Source organism: Neopelma chrysocephalum, unplaced genomic scaffold, assembly GCF_003984885.1.
Source record: "Neopelma chrysocephalum unplaced genomic scaffold, ASM398488v2 Primary Assembly neopelma1_44, whole genome shotgun sequence".
Classification (NCBI taxonomy): Eukaryota; Metazoa; Chordata; class Aves; order Passeriformes; family Pipridae; genus Neopelma; species Neopelma chrysocephalum.
The window spans coordinates 1,961,839-1,982,555 of NW_020897703.1; the positions used below are offsets into that span (position 1 = coordinate 1,961,839).

Here is a 20,717-nt window from a genome sequence, read left to right on the forward strand (position 1 = left end):
TGGCAACTCAGAGGTGTTGGGAACACCTTTGTGGCAACTCAGAGGTGTTGGGAACACCTTCGTGGCAACTCAGAGGTGTTCTCAAAGGTGGAAATTGTCGTTAGGTCGTGCAGTCCAGCCATCTCTTGCCACAGAAACTGTTCCTATCACCTTGGTTATCGTGTCCTTTGTCTCAGCACAACTGGCTGGTGTCCAGCAAAATCAGGGCTGGAATCATATTTTGGCTTTTAGAAATTCTTTATATTTTTAGGGCACAGTCCAGCAATATAACTAAGTATAGGCTTGTGAACAATATCCCTGATTTCAGTAGGGCTGTTGTATTTAGGCACGTATTTGTTCTTGTCTGAGGCTGTAACCAGTTATCCATCCTCTACAGTTCAGTGCATGTTATATGCTTGCCTCTAAAACCTGCTCTGCTCTGCCATTCCAACACACCCAGAGATCCTGATGGCAGAGAAATATCAGTGATTTCCCAACAGTTTCCACTATAAAACTGAGATTTTCAGACATTTATAAATTCACCCAAATGTAACTGCTCAGCCCAAAATTTCCTGTGCTAGGTATGGTGAGCAAGGCTGAGTTTTTGTTTAAGAAAATGTTAGCTAACATGTTTCTGTCACTAGGAAAAATGTGTTTGGGTTTTTTTTTTAATCTTGGAGGAACTCTGCTGCTCTCACATTTTGGAGCAAGAAATGCAGCAGAAGAGCTTTCTGGTCTGAAAGCAGCTACTGGCATTAACAACAATCCTCTTTGCCAGTATCTGGGAATGCAAATAAATTTGATCAGATCATGAAGTTCTAAAAATTGTTTATCACAAGCAATATTCAGTACAATGCTGTATTAGAATTTGGCAGCTAAATGCTGTCTATATTGAGAACATACTTCTCTGTGTAACTCCGATATGTGAAACCACAGAAAACTGGATTTTGTCCTTGTTTCTGCCACAGAGCAGTTGGTGAGGTTTGGATAAGTCACTTAAGAGTACTAAGTTGGTCATTAATTTCACATTTTTCATTCTTAGAGTGCCTAATTTTGAGACTCTTCAGGTTAGTTTTTAATTTCTGGCCTCTTCCTGTTCCTGCAGTCTCCTGAGATCTGTAGGAAGGTAGTAAAAAAAGGCTGAATATGATTCTGTAAGACATTTTAGCCAGTAAAATAGTTTTTAAATTGGGAGGGGGTTGCCTTACTGTTCTGCTTCTGTGCAATGGGGTTTGGCTGCTGTTATACCTTAGTAGAGGTTGAGGTGATGCTTTTATTGTTTTATAATTGTCCTTCACATACAAGCACTGTCAGTTTTGTGCATTGAATGAACCAGACTCAGTAGGAGCATTGCTGTCTTAGATCCTGAAGGGACATCAAGGCACCAACCAGCCCATTTCTCCTAACTCTGATGGGAGTCATCTACCTGGAAAATCTGTGGCAGGTGTGTGAGAGCTTCCAGAATGGGATAATGATGGCACATGGCTGTTGGTTCCAGTGTTTCAGAAACCTTATTGCCAGGAGGCTTTCCTTGCCATGGATATGAGCTCTCCCCTGCCTCAGTGCAGTGTAGTGCTTGTATTAAACACACAGCTGAGGTTACCCAGGTGGCTTTGGGTTTAACACTTTTTGACCTGAAGGTTGATTTTATGTGTGTGAAATGGTCAAGTGTAGTACATGCTGAGATTGAAAGTATTATGCATCTGAAGATACCGTATTTTTATTTATGGCTCAGTCAAAATAAATTAAAATAATCAATGATTGTTTTGAAAGCAAATTACTGGGAGTACTATATATCTACCATGGCAAGTACTGAAGAGATGAGAATGTCTTATAATGCCAGAATGAGTTGTGTAAACATGGGTATTTATATACTCAACAGCAGCAAATCTCCGAGAGGGTTTTTTGTTGGGTTTGTTTTTTTCTTGGCTGAGTCTCCACTGATCCCACTTTATCCCAAAGGAGGAGGAGGAGAAAACTAATGTTCCTATCACACATGTTCCATTATTGATTTCCGTTCCAATCTACCCAAAGTCTTCTGTGCTGGAAATAATTAGACCCTGTGAACAGAGATGAAGCAAAAATCTATACAATGCTGGATTGCCAGAAATGAAGACAAGGGTGCCTAATTAATGTTGCATATAGAATGCCTTTTGGATGAATGGGCTTCCCTTTCTCAGAAGCAGCTCAACAGCAGTCATGTCACAAATTTGCTGTTAATTAAATGGTGTTCACTGTGTGCCTGTAAAAATGGCATGGAGGAAAAAAAAACATTGGACAGCAGCAGCATTTTACAAGAGCTCTCCAATTAAAAGAAAAGCCTGTGGAAAACAAATTTGCAGGCTTCATGCTGACGGCAAGATATTTTCACCCGTATGAAATTCACTTTATGGATTGTTCAAAGCTCTTTAGGAATGTGCAGTCACTGAAGAAGTTTGAACTTCAAAAATTGGACTGGAAATGTGTTGGGACGATTAAGGGTAGGGAAAACGTTCCTGGGAGCTGAGGCAGGATGGATGACAGCCCATCCTTAGGCAGCTGCAGCCTGGCCAGTGGGTAAGGACTGTTCACAAGGTGAGTCAGGGGCTGGAGGAAGCCACTAGGTTAACTTTTCTTTGCGTGAAAGGTGAACTGAAGGTGATCTGAGTTAGACTGTATAGTGCACTTTGGGAACTGAGAAGGCAGATGTTTAGGAAGAATTTAAGACAGCTGATGGAAAGTCTTCACAGCACGGATGCACTTCACTAAAAGCAGAAATACCTGGGGGGAAAAACTGGAAGGTACCTGAAGCAGATTAAGAGACGAATGTAGAAGTATCCATATGACTCTGTCCACTTGTCTGTTTTCTCCAAATAACACAATTTTAAAGTTAATCCCAAACCAGAAAAGTCCAGCCTTGCAGCTGCGTCATAGACAGGCCTGAGTTGTCGACTGAGCTTCCTGCAGGTGAGGAAGGACCTTTGTTCCAGGGGCTGAGAGAAGGGAGTGTGTGGAGCAGCCCTGGTGGATTGTTGTTTATAGTTATTACCCCCTTCATTTCCTTGTGAAGTTGGTCTCCTTTTAGTGGTGGCCAGGATAGCAGTGCCTGTGCCTGCTGCAGAAAGCAGCAGTGGGATGGTGGGGGCTTCAGAGGTCTCCAATAGCACAGGGATTCTGGGACAGCTGTTCTCCTGTAGTTTGCAGGCCACTGGTGCCTTCTTGCAGCCTTTAATTCTCTCCTTTTATCTTTATTCCCTCTCTGCTCTTCTAGATATCTTTTGTGGCCCATCTAAGTGATACAACTGCTTTCTGTGCATCTCTGGAGAATTTAAATAGCATCATTCCCTCCTTCCTTTTTTCCCCTATAAATGCAAAGGAAGTTTATCCTCTTTGGGCAAAAATAGAAAACATTGCTTTTTCTCTCTAAGAAACTAGAGAATGAGTAAAACCCAGGCTCCTCAGTCAAGAATATGAATTCATCTGATGAATCTGTAAGAATCTTCCTAGACTAGACCTTAAACTGCAAGAATAGATGTGTTTTCTGATGAAAATCTAGTTCACATAAAATATGTTTTTAGCATGGATTTGAGAGAGGTAATTATTTTTTCCCAGTATAGTAGAAGCTGTGGTTCTGGTTTAGGAATTTTATGAAATAATTTGAGTGCAGGAGAAAGGTACTAGTAAAAAAGAGATTTTTATAATAGTGTACCTTCTAAGTCCTCTCTTTTCTTCCCATTTGGGTGCTTAGCATCATCTCTCTCTACTCTTATTCTGTTTTAAGAAGCATTTTTCTCTCCAAGCTGTCGGCTCTGATGCACGACTGAAATAGGTGCACATGCAGGTTATGATTCCTCTCCCCATTGTTGCATTTTGATTCCAAACTCCAGATTTAATCTATTTAAATAATCTACTCGTGGGACTGAAGTCAACTACTAGAACTTTTTGATGTTCAACAAATATTAAGGCTTTACAATGATTTGAATCAAATAACCAAATCCATATGAAATACACTACTTGTTATCTTTCCAGCAGTTTGATTTTCTTCCCTGGATCCAATTTAAGCTGCACTACAGTTGCTAAATCAAAAATAAACTGAGTTTTTAGTACAGGGGTGTGTTAAGTGTATGATTTCCAGTACTTTGCAGCGTGCTACATATTAAAAAGTGAAAACATGTAACACATTTTGACTAGAGAATTGAAATGGATTTTCAGACCTAGTCGCAGTGAATAGGTGCTGAAATTATGGCAATAACTGTAGCTCCCGGACTGCAATTATCATTGGAGTTATTTCCCAGTGGTAGGAGACTCTACAGCTGTGGACACAGTGGTGGGGGGTGGAGGAAGAAAAGGCAGCAGGCTGACATGCCAATGCTTTCTGAAGTTCTTTTGGGTGTAGAAAGTGATTAGTGTTGGTACAGCTTGCTCCTGTGTTACCCTTGTTGCATGTTTGTAAGAACATATCCTCACAAAGTATTTTAAGGCCTTTTTGAGCGTTTTAATTAATTGGAACTGCAAAAAAGTGTGAAAACAATTCTGGTTTCACAGAAGTCAGTCCTGTTTTGTTGCTTTCTTCAGTAGCAGCAGAAGCTCATCCCCAGAACATATATTTTAAATTCTTAGGAGCATGGAAAGCATCACTGCTTGTTCAGTCTGTCCGGAATCCGAGTTCTCGGTGGCTGTTGCCCTGAGCTAATGGATCTCACTGCTGTGTATTTCCCATAAAATGAAATGGAGTCCGACCATAACCTGCTTTTCTCTTCTCCTGCAGCTTGGCTTTACATCCCCGAAAAGACATCGTAGTGACCGGCAGCGATGACCACCTCTGGAAGATGTGGGCTCTGCCTGGCGGGAACCTCCTCATGACAGGTGAAGGTCACACCGACTGGCTCTCGGGCTGCTGCTTCCGTCCAAGGTCAGTGCAAGCAGTGCCCTGAGGCAGCACTAATCCCTCCTGGGGAGTCCTTGTTTGCTCTCTCTCTGTTCCCTGGCCTGCTCTGACGCCCTTCTGTTCTCAGGGTAGCCTGGTGCTCTCTGCTGAATTTCCCAACGTGTAGATAAATGTTCCTCTGGCTTTCGCTGTGTTGACTTAAGATTGATTGCTTTTAGTATTTTGTACATCTTAAACTCTGTCCACGTGCCAGTGCATGTAACAAGGAGTAGTAAGCTTTTTAGGTCTTCCTGTATTCATTTTCTCCATATTCATGCACTAAGGCAAACACAGTTCTGCTATTAATAATACAGAAAAGTTATGTCTTGTACTAGGCATTATTTGTCATATGACTAAGAGTATTTGAGCTTACCTAAAAAATAAGAATATGAGCTTTCCTGCTCTTTCATCATATGGATCTGAAGCTGAATTAATAAATGAAAGTGAACACTGAAAATAAAAATTAAATATTTAAGTTACAAGGGTCATGGAAATAGGGCAAACATGAAGTCCATTTTTTTGGTCTTTTCTGTTGAAAAATAGAACTCCATTTTACTGTCAAAACAAAAATCCATTTGATAAGACTGAGCTTCTACATGTTGAAATTATTTTGCATCAGATTTGTGAGGCTGCAGTTTAAATAGAGTTCTTTGCTGTTAAAATAATAATGGTCTGCCAGGCTATTCACCTGAGGATCAGTTGTAAAAGGAGCATTACTAAGCTTTCGACCTCGTGTTTTCATGGTGTTTATTTTATGAAGCAATATTAGCTCCTTCCTTCATGAGGAGGAAATATATCGTATTTAATTTCATGGTTCCTCCTGATTTCTGAGTTTGTAATGAGATAGCAAAGGCACACACAAATCTTCTAAACACAAGAAAATCCCCTCCCTCTTTTCAAAACCTCAAGAACATGGAGTCATGCTTTCTGGAATAAATTAAAAATGCACTTACTCTTTTCTTGCATCACTTTCTCCTATGAAACATAGGCTTTTTCTTAAGATGCTTGTGTTTTTTCACAGTGTTCTCTTTTCCATGTATATATTCTTATAAGTAATTATATATATTTAAAAGAAGAGAATAATATTTAACTTAAATAACTGCACATAATACAGGAGGAGAGAAGTGGAAGGCTCAGCTTCTTATTTTAACATGGTAGGAAAATTTTTCCATTAGTGAATGACAGATTTCACAGAGTTTGTGAGTGTGCTGGACATCCTAAGTTTAAACTTGCAGATAAACAGAATGCTGCCTTACCTCTTACCTGTTATGAATATAAAACTTATCACAGGGAAAGAAAGGGAAATACAATTAGAAGAGCATGTTATCGTTTATAAAGCTGCTGGGCATGCTAATCAGATTTCGATAATGCATTGTTACCATGACACCCGCTGACTCAGAGACTCCAAACTATTTTCTCATTAGTCTTTGACCAGAATACAGTCCTTTCAATAGGCCTTCCTATTTCTCATTCAATTATTGAAATTAAAATGAGTTGAGGTACATCATTATTCTCTTGCAGTATGAATTGACTCCTGCTGAATGCTCTGGAGTGATTCAGAATTATTGCTGTTAAAATATTGTCTTCTGTTACTGCATAAAATATATATAATGCGACAGAATACACTTAATCATCTTTTTTTTTTTTTTTAAATAGGGGACTTCTATATATCAGTATTTTCTGGAAGTAAAACCAATTAAGTTAAAATTAAAAGTTCTAATAGATTTTTTTTCCTGGAATCAAATGTAGTTAACCTCCAATTTTGTTACCGTTTTACAGATTTAAAATGACTTTTCATCCAAAAGTGGAAAAGAAAAACATTTTTGAGCCACTGAGCTATTACATCATGATCCTGGTAGAACTCCCACACTTCTGCAGTCTTTCCTTTTTGTCCTCTGTTAGATCATTTCTCCTCTCTCTCTGTAAAATCAGGTTCAGAACAATCTCCATCTCTGCTCTGAGAAGTATTCAGTGTGTAGCCACAAGTCTGCTTTCAGATCATCTTTGTACAGCATCCCAAGAATCCACACACTGGCACCCAGTCACTAATGACTTGAGGAGAAACAAATCTAGAGCTATGATGGGAATTTAACTGGTGCTTCTGTACATACAAATGACTTAAATCCCGGGAATCTGGTTTTTATATGTTCACAGCGCATTATTACTTGAGCAAGGGTCTTTCCTGTGGATGTCTGTGTAGCACCACTGTGTACATTGGAGTAAAGTTGCAAGTCTCACTGGTAGCTGTGAAGATAGATAAACTTGAAGCTAAAGTGGTGTTGGGTTTATGTATCCTCAGCACCTCCAAGAGCCATGAGAGAATGGTGGTAGTAGAAACCAGCAATGACAAGGTAAAGGGATGTTTTAGGCCCTGGACCTTTCCCGTTGATTAGTACGTTATAGTGATGAGGATTGACATTGGTTGGATGGAGGAGTCTCTTTTCCCCCCCGCCCTGCTGACACTGTTGTTTATTGCACAGTTATTTATTCTGAACAGCACCTCTGCTCCACACCTGCTGAAGGCAGAGTGAGGTGAGGGTGCCTGCTTTGCTGCAGCTCCAGGTGCTGGCGCTGGGTCGTGTCTTGCAGCGCACCCAGCGCTCCCGGCTCAGTCCCCCTCGGGACAAGAGATGAAGGGCAGCAGGCTGGCTTTGTGCATGTGAGGAGAGCAGAACAGCGGTGTTGGGATGCTCTTTGCACATCCGAGAGTAGGATTTTGCCTTAAGCTTTTAAAATAAAAGTAAAACTTCAAAGAGGTCCTGTCATCTACAGCGTGTGGCAGCTGGGAGGAGGGAGGAGAACAGGGCTCCCTTCTTTGAAGCTCAGGTGACAACTGGTCAGACTTCAAAAACAAACAATGTCTCTGCTCCAGTCTGGCTGAACAGTGCTTTGCAGTTGAATTAGCCGTTCCAAGTTCCTGTCACTGTTGGAAAATTCAATATTTTCCAACTTACCTTTCATATATATGAAGGAGTGAAGGAGTCATGATGACTCCTGCCACAGTCGTACACAGAGGCTTCATGTTTGGAATCTGGAGGGCTGGAGAAGAGCAGTGTAGTGCACCTGTGGAGGCCAGGTGACTCAAGTGTTTGAAATAGCAGACAAAAATCTGCATCTTCTACCAGTTTCTAGAATAAGCTGAGGATGTTAATGCTGCACCTTTAAGAACCACACTCTAATTACACTAAGATATTTCATGGCATGTGCTAGATTTATTTATCTGTATTACTGACCTTCCTGGGTGGTTAAAGTATCAAGCTCTGCAACATAGCAGAGGTGTGTGTTAATGACTGATAAATCCCACTAAGCAGTAAAATAGTGTATTCTTGCCCTGCATGTGGGCTGGTACAATATGTAATGTGCTTAATATATTCATAAATATTAATCAAGTCAACTCTTCTAAAATGTTTGTACCCCTTTTCATGCAGACATTGTTTGGGTCAGTGGAATACAATGAATTTCTGAACTGAAAAGAAGTACAAACTGTAGGTTCTTAAAGCTATTTAAAACTTGCACAGAGAGTTGTCAAATTGTGAACTCCTTGTAATGTCCTGTTGACCTAAGACAGAAGCAGTTGCTTGTATTCTTGCTGTTGCTATTGCAATTCTCATTTACTGAGGAAAGAAATCAAAACAGCTATCAATTTGTTTACTATTATATAAAAATCACTACAGCAGTTACCTTCAGCTGTGTGGATTTTCCATACATTCTGTTGCTACTGGAAAACCGAAGGTCCATATTATTTCCTCAGTAATTTGTAAAATAAAAAAGGGTAAGTACATTAATGCATCAAACATCAAAATAAAGGTAGGTAATGTTTGATATCCAAGAAGAAGGTTCCAATGAGGAGGTGCGAGGGAAAGATGAGGTGTTGGGCTGAAAGAACAACCCCTGTTCTGTCAGAACAGAGGCAGCTCTGGGTCGTATTTCTCAAAGGTGAAGGAGGTGATGTTACCCAGATGAAAATCTGTGCATGGGTAGGGGAGAAAGACAACCCTGTAGAGAGAGAGAGTGCAGAAGGAATTAGCAGAATATATTGAGGATGGATGTGATGAATGGGAGGGGGTTGAATGGACTGGGGAGGGAACAGCAACTCCGTGTGGGCTTAAATTGATACCAGAAGCTTTCCGGGGAATTCTGTAGCACATGGAGCAGGCTGTGGAGGGGCAGTGATGTTGGTGCTTCCTGAGTGACTGGGCTTTATGAGTAGTGAGCAGTGCAACATTTATGAACGTTTGGTGTGCAGAAAGCTCTGAGCAACTGCCTCTAAAACCAAGGTCTCTTTGAGCAGCATGAAGTCACTGCTGAACTTACATCAGCCAGCACTTGGGCAGCCCAGAGTGCTGAAGTTTGCTCCTGACTTTACCCTGTGTTTCTAGTGGAAATTTAAGGCTTGAGATAGGGAACACGGGATACAATTTGGAAAATGTAGCTGGATGCTCAGAACCTCTTCCCTGCTTGAAATCTGCAATGCTGTGGGTGACTGAGCACTGAGGTGGCCTCTCAAAACTAAGTCCAAAGTGTTGCTGGCAATCCAGAGAAGGGGACCAGGGTAATGATGTTTGCTCAAAGTTTTTAAGGGCAGTGACTGATAAACAGGAAAATGTGTAAAATTCTATCAGAGTGCAAATGATTTTCTTATTGTACAAAAACTTGTAAAAAAAGTCTTTATAAAATCTTTTTAAAAAGCAAATTCCTGAGCAGAGATGAAGTCAGAATAAACTTTGAAACGGAAATGAATTCTTGCTTAGGTAAGTCCCTGATTTTATTTTTTTACATGATTTTAATTTTTTTTATCTTATCATCATTTGTTAAGAAACTATCCAAAGATGAATTTCAGTGTGAAAAAAGGATAGACTGCAAAACCAGGCAGAACAGTAATTGAGGAGGGGAGGGAGAGTGTGGAGAAAGCTCCGAGGAGTGATGGGAGCGAGGGGCAAAATTCAGAAAGGAGAGGCAGGCTGGGTTTCCATGATCAGATGTGGAGAGGTAACAGGCACAATCTGACACTGCTCCTTGCTCGCTCCATCTCAGAGGACTTTGTGCTTGGAGGAGAGAAACACTGAGGAGCAAAAATCAGACTTGACAGCTTGGCAGGTACAAGTACAGTTTCAGAATTTCACAGTGGACACGCTTTTGTAGTTTGAGAGCCCGGAGTGCTTTGATTATCAAGGTGAATTACAAGAAGGGAGTGTGTTTCTCTCTTCTTCCATCACCTCTACAGCTCTTGGCTCCCTACAGACTGCACTGGTGAGGAGGGTCCCATCACTGGTAGGTGTTTATTCATCTTCTTGACCGTCATAATGTTCTCAGATACCAGTGTGTGGTGAGAAACATCTGCAGGGTATGAAGAGAGTCAAACACGAAATCTGATACTAAAGATAAAAGACTGCTTTCTTCTTAGTTACATATTGCAAATAATATTTTTTAAATAACTAAACTGGTGCATGGCCCATGAAGCCTCGGCAAATGAAAAGCACTTCGTGATGTATTGAGAAGAGTAGGTTCTTTAGTCACAGTAACAGGATAATTTAAAGAATTCTACTGACTTCAAATATATTCCCCTCGTACTTTAATAATTCCTAGTGCCAGTCTTAGATTCATTTTTATTTCAATGAGGAGAAACAGGCATTATCTATTATGCCATTTTGTTTTATATACTGACTTCCAAGTTTTGATGCTGTACTTATTTGGTGAAACTAGGGAGACTTCCAGAACAAACAGTTACTGCTTAAGTTATGATTCCACGATCTACAAAATGTGGCTACAATCTAATGTTTGTTTGCTTTAGTTAAATGCAGCAACATTTATCTGTATGGAACTGTAATTTAACATTAAGTTGTGGGATTTGACTATGCTACTGCAGGATCTTTCTTAGTGGAGACTTCACAGATGCTTTTGGGGCTCTGCAAAAAATCTGTCAATGGGAAGAAGTGAAGGTTTGGAGTCAGTGATTTTAAAGTGTTGTGTTTTGCTGCCACCCATCCCTCAGAGCCCCTGCCCAGGCTGGGTTAGCAGTCACACCAGCTGCTGTGCACATCTGGGAGCCAAGGGAGGAGGAGGGAAACATGAGCCTTCACCCTCCTGTCTGACCATGGAGCCAACTGGACTCATGGCCCTCTCAGTGAAAGGATCATGGAGGTTCCTGTGAATAAAAGGTCCAGGGACACTGAGCTTCAGAACACTTTGTCTGCTGGTTTTTGAGTGATAAATGGTGAATTTCACATTATACATTAAACAAGGCTGAAACTCGAAAGCCGCTACACTCTAAGCATTAACATAAGGAACAGTTGTAAAACTCATGTTAATCACAAAGGTCTCCGTGGGCTATCAGTGGAACAGAATTATTTTGATTTGTGCCTTGAAATAGAGACTTTAAAACCTAATTCAGGGCTCACTGCAGAAACAGGTGGGTTTTATACTATTGATAGTTATTAAAGAAATGTGAAATAGTCTACATTTTACTTAGGACTTTTGAGCACCTATTTAATGAAAAGGCATAATGATTTAATTTTTTAGAGACTCTTGAATTCTTTTATAGTTCAACAAATTCTTTAGTTACCAGGTTACATATTAAATTTGCCAGTGGTTAGAAATGTCTTTTGAGTGCCATGATTAATTTTCAGTCACCTAACTGGCTTAATGTAACACATCCTATTTAGCAGATGAGACATTTTTTAAGGTGTTTTGTCAAACTGAGCCAACACATGAATCAAAAGAAAAGAAAAGTTGTATTCATTTGTTCTGCAAAGAAAAAACTATTTCAGAAGTCTTTCAGGCAGCTCCCCAGTGCAGGGTATTCACTGGGTGCTTGGTGTTTTCAAGTACAGAAAAATTTTAATTTCAAAAGTAGCTTTGTTTGTTTCAAAATCTTTGTTAAGCTTCATACTTCTTATACAAGGAAACAGTGTTCTCATAACATCATTCTTTCTCTAGCCTACAAAGCATACTATTTTTACCTCAAAAACATGTTTGGGTGGGCATTAGATTTCCTTTGGGATTCTCAATCTCATTACTTTTATCAATAAAAAGCCTCTGCTGGACAAAGGAATAAATCACATATAAATGAAATATGAGAGATTACATGGGAAGCTCAGCTCTTGCTTAGTCTAATCCAATATCTTTGGCCAAACGTCTCAATGTCAAAGGCTTTATAAAGTATTCTACAGGATCAGTCTGGCAAAGAGAAATCAATAACCAGGTAATGGATTCGATTAAAATTTTTCCCTTCCACCCACACCCACAAGCCAAATGTTTCTACCCATACTAATCTCTTCTGGCTCGTGTAACTGTTGGTTACTCTCTGTGGGGTTTTGAGATGTATATATGTACATAAAGTATGTGATATATAATTTCAAAGAGCTGTGTTAACTATTGGTGAGTATCTATTTCAAGAAAAAGCAGTGTTTGCACCTGATTTTCATTTTCTTTAGAGAGCTCAGTTCTGCAATGTGCTTTTGGAAAATACGGGCTGATAGTTACAGCTTTACTACATATTTAGATCCTGATTTGCTCTTCAGAAATTGCCTTTTTTCTGCCACTCCTGCCATGTTGAGGAGCATTTCCTTACACAGGTCAGGGTTCCCTGCTGATGTCCAAACTTGTGGAGATTTTCTTTGTTGCCAAATCATCAGGTGTCTCCTTTGCCCCAGTCCTTCTCATCTTCTGACCTTGAGGTGGTTGTATTGGCAGCCCAGGTGCCACCTGGAAGGTTTGACTTTAGAAACATTAATAGGCCATTAGTGTCCTGCAAGGATCTTACCTCTCCTTCACAGAAGTAGGTTTCCAAATCAATAGAAAGACCAAAATAATGTTACCATTGCGTGGATTTTGAAGTTGAGTCACAGATGCTTTAATTGCCAAAATGTATTTTGACTTTGCATCGCTTTTTCTGTTTTTAAATATATCCTTCAATTACCAGAACTGTCCTTGAAATCCATTCAAAACTGGAAATACTCTTCAGGACAAAATGCATGTTCTTTCTTTTATGTCAGGAACCTCAAGAGTCTATCATTATATTGATTTTAAAAAGCAAACAGTCTGCAGTTCCATAGTGTGGTTACTGAATAGGCTTCACTTTTCATCCAGAATGACCAGGCTTTAATGAAAAACTACCTTTGGCTTCTGTTTCTTAGTTGGTGGCAATACCGACCACTCCGAGTCAGTGATTCACTAATAATATCTCCATTACAATAACTCAGCCAGCAGCAGGAGAGAGGAGTGCTGAGGGCACTTGTAGAGAGGAAAGGGAGGAGCAGCAATGCTCCTATTGAGCAATTCAAATGTATATTTGAAATAATGGACAAATACACATTGTAATAAAATGCTGCCCTTTGATGAAACCGCTCTGTGGTTTCACAGGTGGCTTTACACACTTGTTGAATTTCAAAAAGACCTCAGTCTTCACACCCACAGTGTGTGACCTTGGATACATTTGAACTCCAAGTGGGAATAAAAAGTTAGCTAGTCTTTGTATAGTACTGTTTAATTTATTATTTAACTACCTTATCTTCATGATTTATCGTTTCAATTTTATGCTTGTCCACAAAGTAAATAGTTTTCAAATGTACTGAATACTTTGCTTACATAGAAATTTTCTTATTTTTCTTAAGTGTTTGTCTTGTGTGCTACATTCTTTCTGATCATTTGAATTTTAGACCTGACAATAGCCATGTTTAATTTTGGGATCTTTAAACCAATCTATTATTAGTTGAAAAGATACTGTGATTATCACTTTCACAAAACAGGTGTCAAGTTAATCTTTCTCTTGATGACAAAACTTTATTCAATTATTCAAATTCGGTAATATTTTGATGTGATTGTTTTGACTTAGAAATTAGGAGGAATCTTTCTGATCAGCTGTGTGGGTAATTAGATCTGGTGTTTACGTGAAAGAAAGAAAGTAATTTCTCTGTGACAACCACTTTGATAGAGAAAGGGAGGAGGAATATGCAGTTGAAATCTCTTTATAGAGTACCAATAAAATGGGATACTTCTAAACCTATTAGTTCAGCTTCAGTGAAGCCATGAATATGTTCTGTGAAAGTTTTGCAGAAATCTGCCTGCTCTACAAGGAGTTCTTGGTTCCTTTTCCTGCACATCTCCCTGATTTTCCATTTCTGCAGCTCCCGGTGCAGCTCTTGCTTGGGAGTCACCAGAAGCAATTCGGTTTTGCTGATTATTTATTTAGGTTATGAGAAAAAAAAATGTTTTTCACTGTGGTGGGTTCAGATTTTGAGTAGTTTAGATTTTCTTCTGGCTTCATCAGCACTCTGGTTTGAGGATGGGGAGCTGGAGTTGCAGAGAGCTGTCTGCCTCCCTGGCTTGGTGAGTCTCAGTTCCACTGCTCTGATCCTGAACGTGTTGCTGTCATTCTGCTCAGAGCCGTTATACACGTCAAAACATCTCTCCTAATAGAATCTCTCATGTTATGTCTCTCTGAGTGCAATTATCATCTTGATGCCTTTAACATCCTTGGTTCATTATTGCTTTCCTCTGTGCAATAAAGGCAATTGTATTTTCCCTCAAGTCTGCTGCAAGGGTTCTAGTGGAGTGGCTAAGGAGATATCCATGTTTGTTATATTGTTAAAATGAGCCCTTCCTAAAGTGCAGCTGTTAAAATAACAAACATTAGTGTTAGAGTTGACTAGAGAATGGCAATTCAATTGAGGCAATATCTAAGATATTTGAATTGGAAATAAACCCCAAATATTTAGAGTGCTTACAAAATTTTGTCTTGAGTGCAAGCTCCAGATATGAATTGCACAGCCATTTATATGTTGTATTTCTGTTTCCCCTCAAGCTGTGTGGTTGCAGTAATTTGGATAAGTTTGGGTACAAGGCAGTTGCAGTAGCACAAGTAACAGGGGAAGTTGCCTGACTGAGCATCAGGACCTGTTTGCCTGTTGAAGGAGGCAGGTGTGGAACCAAGTTCTTAGCTTGTGGTAGTTGTTTTCTGTGCATTTGAGTAGTGTGTATATAAAACAAATGGGTAAGACAGAGAGAAGGCCACAGTTTAGATCAGCCTTGAGAATTGTCGGGTTTGAGGCTCTCAGGTTTCCTGGTTTTCCCCCTTTCGTGAGCAATCAGGCATTGGGCTGCATGGCCACGTGAATGAACATTGAGTTTTCATGCAAAGCCTTTCCCAGAAAGGGTGAAAGCTGATATTCATTTTGGTATCCTGATCTTTTTTTTACCGACCCAGGACTCTGCTCATGTTCAGCATTTCCATTCCTCCTCCACTCTGGGACTTGTTATCGATCACTGTCTCCATTAACTGATTCCCTGCCTTTGAGTTATGTTCTTGTATCCCCAGGGCATGGCTCTGTAAGATCATCATTTGCCCCAAATACAAACACTGGGCTAGTGCACTGTCCTGTGTGTTTTCTTGGGCTTCACTGTCAAGATCATTACACAGTGTGAGTTAAATATTCTTCCAGGTGCCTGGGAAATGTTCAAATCCCAGTGCAGAACTTTCTGCAGGCTGTGAAATCTCTCTGCACTCACTGAACTCTCTCTGCATATGAATATGCAGCTTAAAAATGATGCTTTGTACAAACATGCAAATGGGATTAATGACTGTGGTTCATTACTGGCTATTGGTTGCAATTAGGCATCACTGGACCACCATTCGGGGATGATAATGGATTTGAAACGACTTATCCACCACTTTGCATTTCAGAGGAACTGTGACACTGGATTATTGTTGTTAATATAGGTCATAAATCTGTTCTGTACATGGAATTCATGTGTCTGAACTCCTTCCAAACTACATTTTTCCCTACTTCAACAGCCCTTCATTAAAATTTGAGGGTTTGGAGTCATTCCAATGGAGGAAAAATGACCCGTGCTGGATGGGATGGGTGTTGAGATGAAGTATCACACAGTAATAGCACACTGTTTAATGTATGTTATGGGTATTGATTGGTACTGTGCATGATTTTATGTGGGCTAAATACATTATTTTAAAAATATAATAGTGTATAGGAAGACTTTAACTTCCATTGGCATTGTTTGAGGGAAAGTATTGGAATGGTACAGAATAGATGCCATTTCCAGAAAATATGGTAGTTTTGCAGTGTTTGCTCATTATATTTGATTTCAGGTAAAAAATGATTTCTCATGAAGTTAATGGAGGACAATTTACTTGGCAGTATCATACAGGACAGTGGCACAACTGGACCCAGAAACACATTCAGCATAAGCAGCTTTCATAATTGTTGGAGGTATCACTGGCCAGGCTCCTGTGAGCTCTTTGCTTCAAACTGGATGCCAGGATGCTCCTAGCCCAGGCTAAATGGGTGTATAATTTTGTCATGGGATGCTGGACATGCACTGGCAGAAAGCTTTTAGAAAAGGCATCAGTTTTTTGTAATTAAAAAAATTGCTCTCTCAATCTTGCCTGTAGTGCCTGCTGTCCTGCTGACATGCATTTTGCTACATCTAATCTCCAAGTATTCTAACTGGTTTATCTTTTTCTTTTCATTTTTATTCCTTACCTGGTACACTTCCAAAGCTTCCTAAAAGGCAATTTTATGTCTACTAAATACTACCTTCTACCAGGTGCCTAAATGATTTTAGGATCTCATTTAACCACTTCTAATTACATTACATGATGGCAGCTAACCCATTTTTTATACATTCAAGAGACTGGCCTGCAGTGACTGGTAACACGCTCTGTTTTTGGGGGGAGTACCAAGCTAATCTTAGAAGGGTGTTGGTTTTGAATGGGACAGGCCTGACTGTGCTCTGTATGGTTTGTAACCTCCATTGGAGCCATCCTTGTGGAAATAAAAAATCATTATGATGATCCTGAATGTAGAACTACAAGCTGTGTTTAGAGTGGGCCAAACCCTTGGAAAAATATGGATATTTGTGCACTGGGACAGAGATGAGTGGGTAAGAGAAGTGGGAAAGGCAGCAGGAGATACAGGATTTGTGTATGGTTGGATATGGCAGCTTCTGTTGCCAGTGCTCAGATCAGAAAGGGAAAATTGTTTAAAATGTGGAGGACTTATTAAGTTGAAACTTATTTATGAATTGCTTGAGTTTGCTGTCTGAAAATTCATGTATGCCATACTGTCACACTTTTTGGTAGTAGGAGCATGTTATATTTAAATTTTTGCAGATGTGAAACAGTCCCTCTAGAAGTGCAAAGCAGCCTTAATGAAGTTTTAATCAAGAAGGTGAACTTCATTAAAACAAAAGATTACTCCTTTTATGATGCCTAGTCCTGGTGTCTGTCTATCCAGAAGCAGTGACAAGTGGTGCTGTGCCAAAAACCTGCTTTATTGTTCTTCCCTTGCTGTCACAGCCGGGCAGCACCACAGGGGGGGAAAACAGTTATCCTGGCTTGGGTCAATGTGTGAGCATGAAATATGATAAAAAGATCTAGCAATTAGGTAATGTAGAATGAAAAATTACCTGGAGTTTTGCACTTGGCATACTACACATTGACAGTTCTGAAGATTTGCAGCCAACAGCCTTATGTCACAGGTTTTTGCAGGATGGTTGCATTTTTCTTCCCCGACAAAAAGCCCTGTACCCATGTGCCACCCACCATCTGCTAGTTGCTGTTGTGCTTCCTGGCTTTGGAACTTCTTCCTTGGTGTGTAGAATGTTAGTTTGCAATTGGTGTTGCATTTTTGAAATTTATTTTTTCTTTTTTCTTTTGCTCAACTTTGATGATAAATGAGAAAAGAAAAAGTTTTTTTTGTGTTTTTACTACTGGGTGTTCCAGCATTCACCTTCTGTATAAATGACATTTTATGTCTATTAATAAAATGTGTAAAATTGGGTTTAAGATTATCCTGAAGGATGAAACGTATCACAATGACTGCACAAAATGGGTCTTAGACACATAGTCCATGAGGATAATTACAACAAGGCCCAAAATGAACCACAGACACCCAAAGAACTATGGGTTTTTAATAAGAAGTGTCACTGTAAATAATTAATGAGTCTCAGAACTCCACCAACAAAAATGGTGAACTATATCTCAGGTCTGTTTCAAGGTTACAAAATCTATTAGAAACAAAATCTTTGCTGCTGAGTGTTTTGTTCAAATACAGACTCAGAACATAGGGGTGACTCCACATGCCAGATTTTTCTGGACCGTTGTCCTGTCTCCAGCAGTGGGTACCAGGGGATGCCTGGGAATGGCTAAGAATAGGAGAGGTATTTTTGAGGTTTTGTCTAAGTACCCTCCTGGACTCCACCTTTTATTTCCAAGTATCTTGAGCCAGATACAGTTTCCATGTAATCCTTGGTGTATTCCTCTTGCAGAACTTTATCCCATCTTTCTTTGTACCCACAGAGACTTGGATCCACATCATCCTTTATAGAGGAACTGTGCAAGTCTCCTGCCTGGTGTGGAAAAAAATACCTGTTGTCTTTTCAACAATTTTAATGGGAACTTTTTTAATAATGTGCTGACCCAAACATTTTTTAAATTCAGCCCAATTTTCACCTTGTCTGGTGAGAAGAAAATGAGGGGCTGTGACAAATATGCACCGTGGCACAGCAGGAGAATAAAGCAGAGTTACAATGACTGCAGAGCTGAACTGATGTTTGGGAATTCCATCCCTTGCACTGTTTTCAGTACCAAATGAAAAAGGGAGTGTTTAAATACAGCTCTCATAACCGGAGGTGGGACTCCATTGGTGAGTGTATGCTTTCCTAAGTGTAACTGTCTGGATCACTGTTTTTAATCTTGTTTTCAAGAAAAATGAAGCTTACAAGGATGTATTTCCCCCCCACCCCCATTTCATGTTCCTTATCCCTCTCCCGTGCTCTCTAGTGACTTTTAACTTGCAGGCTAATTCTGGCAAAGTGAAGAGTGAAGTCTAAAGGATCAATCAATTCCTGGTATATTTATTTAGTCAACAGCTAAGATGATATGAAACAAGGAGGCAAAAGATGCTTCCGTAAGCATTCAGTCTTCATTAGTTCTGTTTTTTGTGGAATAGTTCAGTTTTTCCAGGCATTTCCTTCCTATATCTTTCCTCTTTGACTTAGCATAAAATGTCAGCAAAATTTAAGTAATCTTTAACAGTATTTGCAGTTCTTCCCTTGTACTTTGCTGTGTTTAGGGTTTACCTCTGCTGATACTGCAAATAATATAGAAGCTTTTAGGATTTTACTTTAGAATAATTGCATGAATAGAGGTAAATAAAAGAGACCTCATTTTTCCAATTAAGCAATTGGAATATTGATTTTTAAAGTGTTTTTCAAGTGCCATGGCAAAAGACCATCAATCCTGTAATGTTGGACTGTATGTTTAAAATTTGTTGTTGTGTTGCTGATGCTTGTGTTGTTTAAGTTCCAGTCAGATGCTGACTGTTGCTGCAGCTCTTTTAGGATGCAAAACTTGAACACAAGCTGTGTTTGGTTTAGTGTGTTGCTGTGAGAACAGTTATTTACCAGCACTGTGTGTAAGGCTTTGCTCACCACCTTTTGGTTTAGACTGAAGTTGTCTGAGGAAAGGAGCTGTTCTCAGTTTATGTACAGAACATTGGCCATGCCCACAGCCCTATATAAAATATAACTATATATATAATATATAGTTATATATATATATTATATATATATATTATATATAGTTTATATATCACAGAATATGCTGAGGGAATATCCCCGTTGGAAGGGACCCACAAGGATCATCAAGTCCAGCTCCTGGCCCTGCACAGGACCATCCCCATATATATATGTGTGTGTGTGTGTTTTGATCTCATCAACACATAAATATCTCCAAGGTGGGTGCCAAGAGGATGGTGCCAGACTCTTTTCAGTGGTGCCCAACAACAGGACAAGGAGCAATGGCCATAAAATAAAACTCAACAAGTTCCACCTCAGCATGAGGAAGAGCTTCTGCACATTGGGGGTGGCAGAGCACTGGGACAGGCTGCCTAGGGAGGTCATGGAATCTCCCTCTCTGGAGGTTATCATGGATCTAATGACCATTATGTATCATTTATTTTGGCTAACGCAAAATGACAATCCTTGTAAATTTTGAAGGATGGGACGTGCTCCTGCTGTGAAGCAGAAGAGCTTTCTAGCTCAGTGTTCCTCAGTAACCTGAGCAATCCCCTGGAGCAGCTCGAGGTTCAGATCCAAGTCCATCCTCCAGAAATATTTGAGCCAGGTGCAATATTTGAAGCTGCTTTGACTGTTGATGTTACAATTGATATATTTGCAGGGGAGCACTACAGGGGTAGCTGTTACCTTCATTTGCCTGGTATTCCAGAGAGGTGATCAGTCACCTGAAATGTTGTAAAATGACTCTGTGCCAAAGGCTCGTGTTGTCACTGAATATGAGTTTGAATTATTGATATGTCTACAACTTGGGAAGTGTTAATGGAGAGGCATCTTGTAGTGAGAACAGTGAAGCTGGAAGAAGCAGGAATGTATAAAGAAAGGAAATGTGTGTGTGTGTGTGTTTAGAATATGAGGGAGGAAGGATTTAAGGCTTGAGAAGTTAATGTTCCATCCCCTTTTATGGAATGCAGAATTAATGTTTCCAAAGTTTTTCCTGCTCTGATTGTCTCTGGAAGGGCAGTTCACAGCATCAGTTAGGAATACCTGAAGTCAGCTGAAAAGTAGAACTTTATATGTATTTAGTATTTTAAAAAATGGTCTATCCTTGTTTCATCCCTTCTAGTGCTTTGGTCTGCTAGAAAGTATAAACAAAAAACCCCTCAAACAGACCAAACAAGACTGTACAAACCAAACTGGTGGAGTCCACAGAGCACTGCACACAAAAGTGCTGTTACTTTCTTTACAAAAGCACCAAATTTCTAAAAGCTGCATGTATGTGAATGTGTTTCAAGTTACA

General features: G+C 39.8%; 1 protein-coding gene across 5 annotated transcripts in view; it reads left to right on the plus strand.

The window, feature by feature from the left end:
* The window catches only part of LOC113965119 (von Willebrand factor C domain-containing protein 2-like), a 426,515-nt gene that overhangs the window by 172,314 nt on the left and 233,484 nt on the right, over positions 1–20,717 (plus strand). For 4 of the 5 annotated variants that reach the window (XM_027678036.1, XM_027678037.1, XM_027678035.1 and 1 more), the window contains one exon: positions 4,727–4,870. In XM_027678036.1, coding sequence (XP_027533837.1) covers positions 4,727–4,870 — 144 coding nt within the window. Of the gene's footprint in view, positions 1–4,726; positions 4,871–18,710; positions 18,811–20,717 lie in introns of those variants that run through there. The other variant, XM_027678050.1, reaches the window with a different exon arrangement.